Consider the following 4,757-nt stretch of genomic DNA (forward strand, 5'->3'; position numbering starts at 1 on the left):
GGTAATTCACCTCATGCGGTCTCAGCTGACACGATGCGTAAGCCACCATGTTCCGGTGTTGCATCAACACGCAACCCAAACCCTTCAAGGAAGCGTCACAGTACACTTCAAACGGTTCATACGGTTCCAGCAAGATCAAAACAGGTGCTGCAGTTAATCTCTGCTTTAACGTCTGAAAACTCTCTTCGCACTCCGATGTCCACACGAATGGCACTTCTTTCCTTGTCAACTTTGTCATTGGTAGCGCAATCCGGGAAAATCATTCAATAAATCTCCGGTAATATCTGGCTAAACCTAAAAAGCTTCTTACTTCCGTTACAGTCGTCGGTCTTTTCCACTCCATCACCGCTTCTACCTTAGAAGGATCCACCGCTATTCCTCCTTTACTCACCACGTGGCCTAAGAAATTTACTTCCTACTTCCAGAATTCGCACTTCGACAACTTAGCGTACAACTTTCGCTCCTTTAGGATTTGCAACACAATCCTCAAGTGTTCCTCATGCTCTCTTGTCGTCTTAGAGTAAACTAAGATGTCATCTATGAAAACCACCACAAATTTGTCCAAAAAGGGACGAAACACTCTGTTCATGTAATCCATGAAAATAGCAGGTGCATTCGTTAACCCAAAGGACATTACCGCAAAATCGAGTGTCCATAGCGTGTCCTAAACGCCGTCTTAGGGATATCATCCTCTTTCACCCTGATTTGACGGTAACCAGATCTTAAATCTATCTTGGAAAACACTCCAGCTCCTTGCAATTGATCCATCAAGTCATCTATCCTTGGTAGCGGGTACTTATTCTTCATAGTCACTTTATTCAACTGTCTGTAATCCACACACAATCTCACTCCTCCATCTTTCTTCTTCACCAATAAAACTGGCGCTCCCCACGGTGATACACTCGGTCGAATGAACCTCTTGTTCAGAAGCTTTTCCAACTGAGTCTTTAACTCTGCTAGCTCTATCGGAGCCATCCTATACGGCGCAATCGACACTGGTCCGGCTCCCGACACCAATTCAATCGCAAATTCAATTTCCCTTTGAGGTGGGAACTCGGGAATATCTTCCGGGAATACTTCTGGAAAATCTCTAACCACCGATATCTGATCCTAGTTCTGGGCATCACCCAACGTATTCGCAGCCAACAGAATATAACCCTGACACTCCTCCCCACTACAATGCACCATTACAGAGTTCAGGTAATACCCCGTAGCTACCACTGCCCCATTCTCTCTTTCTGGCATAAATCGAATTATCCGTTCAAAGCAATCCAACAAAACCCGATTCTTCGACAACCAATCAAACCCCAAAATCATCTCCAGCTCCACCATTGGTAAATAGATCAAATCATGCACAAAATCTCTACCCTCTGGCTTGAAACCTACTTGTCTACAACCTGACCTAGTCATAACTGTCTGATGCGGAGTATATACATGCAGATCAAAAGGTAACTCTGACACTTTCAAGCCTAATTCCTCAACTTTAGCAAAAGAAATAAACGAATGCGAAGCTCCAGTATCATATAATGCAACTAAGGATTTATCACCAATTAGACATATACCTCTCATCAACGGATCCGCCTTAGAAGCATCCTTGGCATTCATAGCAAAGACTCGACCTTGATGCTAACTCTGGCCCGCATTCTGGTTCCTTCCACGAGTGCAATCCCTAGCAAAATGACCAGACAAGCCACAGTTGAAGCACCCACCTATACCAATCTTGCAAGAGTCATATGGATGAAAACATCCACAACGATCACAAGCTAAATTCGAAGAACTCTTACTCTGATTTCCTCTCCCTTTGCCACGCTGAATCTGGTCATGTGTGTTTTTTCTGAAGCCCCCTTGGCCTTGAGGTGCATATCCTCCTCTCTTGAAACTTTATCCTCTCGGATGAAAGTACTTGCCATGCCCCCGACTAGAGCTTCCTCCATGAGTGTCCTTAGATGCTGCCACGGTCTTGGCATACTCCTCCACTACTCTAGCCTTATTCACCAAGTCGGAGAAGACACAGATCTCTATAGGAGCCACAGCAGTCATAATGTTGTCCTTCAAACCCCTTTGGTACTTAATGCACCTCCAGCTCTCGAAAGTCTCCGGGTCACCCTGACACACCCGAGAAAACCTACAAAGCTCTTCGAACTTGTTGTACTACTCAGCCACATACATGGAACCTTGCTTCAGCTGCATTAGCTCCATCTGCTTCACTTCCCTTGCAGACTCAGGGAAGTATTTCTTATAGAAAGCCGTTTGGAATACCTCCCATGGAATGTTGGCGGTCTGAAGCTGTAGCAAACGACACTTAGCTTGCCACCAGGGCTGGGCTTCTCCCGCTAGCTGATAAGTGGAAAACTCTACATATTGATTGAGGGGAACATGCTGCGCCTGTAAAGCACTCTCCATAGCTCGGAACCAGTGGTCCGGTTCAGTAGGATTTTGGGACCCTCGGAAAGTTGGCAGATGAACCTTGAGGAACGTTGCCAAGGTCATTGGAACTCCTTCTGTGTTATCACCGTTACCCTCAGCATTATCATTGGCATTCCCTTCACCATTCCCGTTGCCATTTCCGTTCTCGGCCGGTTGGCCTAATCTCTGCACCGCTTGCAGAGTTGCAGCAGCATTAGCTTCCATGGTATTAGCGAGATTCGCCATTGCCGCCATGAATTTGGCATGATTATCAGTTGGTTGCTCATTCCTACTTTTCTGTGTACGTGTTCGACCTCGCCCGCGAGTAGCTATGTAGGGTTCCTGTCTACACCAAGCAATCGATATCAAGGTGATCAGTCTCAATATCAAAAGTCTAGTGCTTCAATTATCCCAAACCGGCACTCACAAGCAAGCATGCTATGCAATATCAAATAGGTAACCTAATAGCATCAAAGAAAAGACACACAGAGTATGCATTGGAGCACAATCGGTCCATCCCTCAGGCTCACAAGGACGAACCGCTCTGATACCACTAAATGTAACACCCTAATTAGCTTAAGCCTTACCTCACGTCGTAAAGCAAAGGTTAATGAGAGATTACGACAGTTCTAAGCTCATATATATATATATAGAGAGAGAGAGAGAGAGAGAGAGAAAGAATAGTATCATCTAGAAGCCCGATGAAGGATATAGCTCAAAAACAGGATTTTAAAAGCGTAAACCGTACTAATGAGCTACTAGCTTAAGGCACAAGAAATAGATAAGATGCAATAAAATATAAGTATATAATATCATAGGAAACTAGCCTCGACTTGCGGAGTTTAAGCCGGCTAGCCATATACAGGTATACAGAACCATACAGAAACTTGACAGTGTAAAAACAACTTATATAAGTTTTTCTCTCATAAAACAAGCCTCTAGGCTAAACCAAATACAAAAGAGAGATGTATAAACAAGATAAACCAAAAAGACTCCAAAAGAATCCAAGATCCTCCGCTTCTGTCACCATCCCAAGCAACTCACCGAGGTGGGTTGCGACCTGCATCTGAAAAACACAACAAAGATATGGTATGAGAACCGGAGGTTCTCAGTATGGTAACAGTGCCCAGTGATGTAGGATATAAGACCCCGGGACGCCAAAGGCAATCCTAAGCTCCATATCCATCACAAGATTCAAGCTTAAAGCATTCTAAAACAAATAAGAATAATATAAACCTTATCATAAATAAATCGGGTAATCTATCTTAAGGATTTCTACTCTAACCATACACCGCTGTCCCATAGCCTTCACCAACCTATCCTCCATGCGATCCCATCACCACCGCCTTCCGAACCTCCTTAATCCCAGTAGAAAGCACAATTAATAACAATGCAAGTAATTCACAAGTGAAAGAATACAAGGCAAGTAGATCAAGTAAGCAATTAGACATGTTATTCAACTAGGCATACAAGTACAAGTCGGCAAAGCAAACAAACAGATAGAAATGCATATGATCAATGCCTGCCCTACTGGCTGTGATATCACATTGTCGGTTCAACTGCCAACCTGACATATCTCCATGGAAACGTCGCCCTTCGGATTTCTCATATGGGAACCCCCGAGATATAGTGCTCGGATCACTGTCCAGGTACCGGCGCCTGCATGCCTATAGGTCCGAAGGGATGCGAGCGGGATACTCTTGCCACAGACCTCACATATCAATACAAGCGGGATGAACCACCGCCCTTACGCCGCCGCCGCTACCTCGACAGGCGGGATCCAACCGCCATCCCTGCCGGGCGCATAGCATCTCATAATCTCAATAAAAACAATATTTTAGTGATTTTCAGAAAACATTTTCAGTATACAGGGATCCATCATCTCAATCCGAGTCCCCGACTCATCTCAACCACTGTCCATTTATAACTCAGTTTCCAATGTCAAAAGTTCAACATTCCTTATCTCATATATCACTTATCCTCCACCTAACGTCAAATCATTCTCAGCACGCCAGAAACCTAGGCCTCCGTTTTCTAATTTATCATAAAATCATGTACTAGAACCCCTAAGTTATATCCCATGTTCTAATACCCAAAACTAGGCCCAAAAGTCTTAAAATGGTGTTTTAGAAGCTTAGAATCTTGTTGGAAAGGTAGAATAGTTGAAAAACAAGAAAAATTTAAGAAGCAGGATGTGTGCGGCCACACAGGGGTGTGTGCGTATGCACGCCAAGGAATTTTAAAATGTGTGCGTATGCATAGGGGTGTGCGTACGCACAGGTGACAAAATTTTTTTTTGAATCTGTGCACTCGCACAACCTGTGCCAGCGCCCCCAACAGACTGACCTTCC

The 4,757-nt window shown here is 44.3% G+C and overlaps 1 protein-coding gene across 1 annotated transcript; it reads right to left on the minus strand.

The window, feature by feature from the left end:
- Window positions 2,152–2,652, minus strand: LOC107620576. Its single transcript, XM_016322713.1, has one exon. The coding sequence runs from the start codon at window positions 2,650–2,652 to the stop codon at window positions 2,152–2,154; it is 501 nt and encodes a 166-aa protein (XP_016178199.1).

This window comes from Arachis ipaensis, chromosome B10 (assembly GCF_000816755.2).
Source record: "Arachis ipaensis cultivar K30076 chromosome B10, Araip1.1, whole genome shotgun sequence".
In the NCBI taxonomy this organism is placed as follows: Eukaryota; Viridiplantae; Streptophyta; class Magnoliopsida; order Fabales; family Fabaceae; genus Arachis; species Arachis ipaensis.

Bases quoted from the DNA above. Each gene is read 5' to 3' on its own strand.
- LOC107620576 (XM_016322713.1), bottom strand. From the start codon at position 2,652: ATGGCGAATCTCGCTAATACCATGGAAGCTAATGCTGCTGCAACTCTG.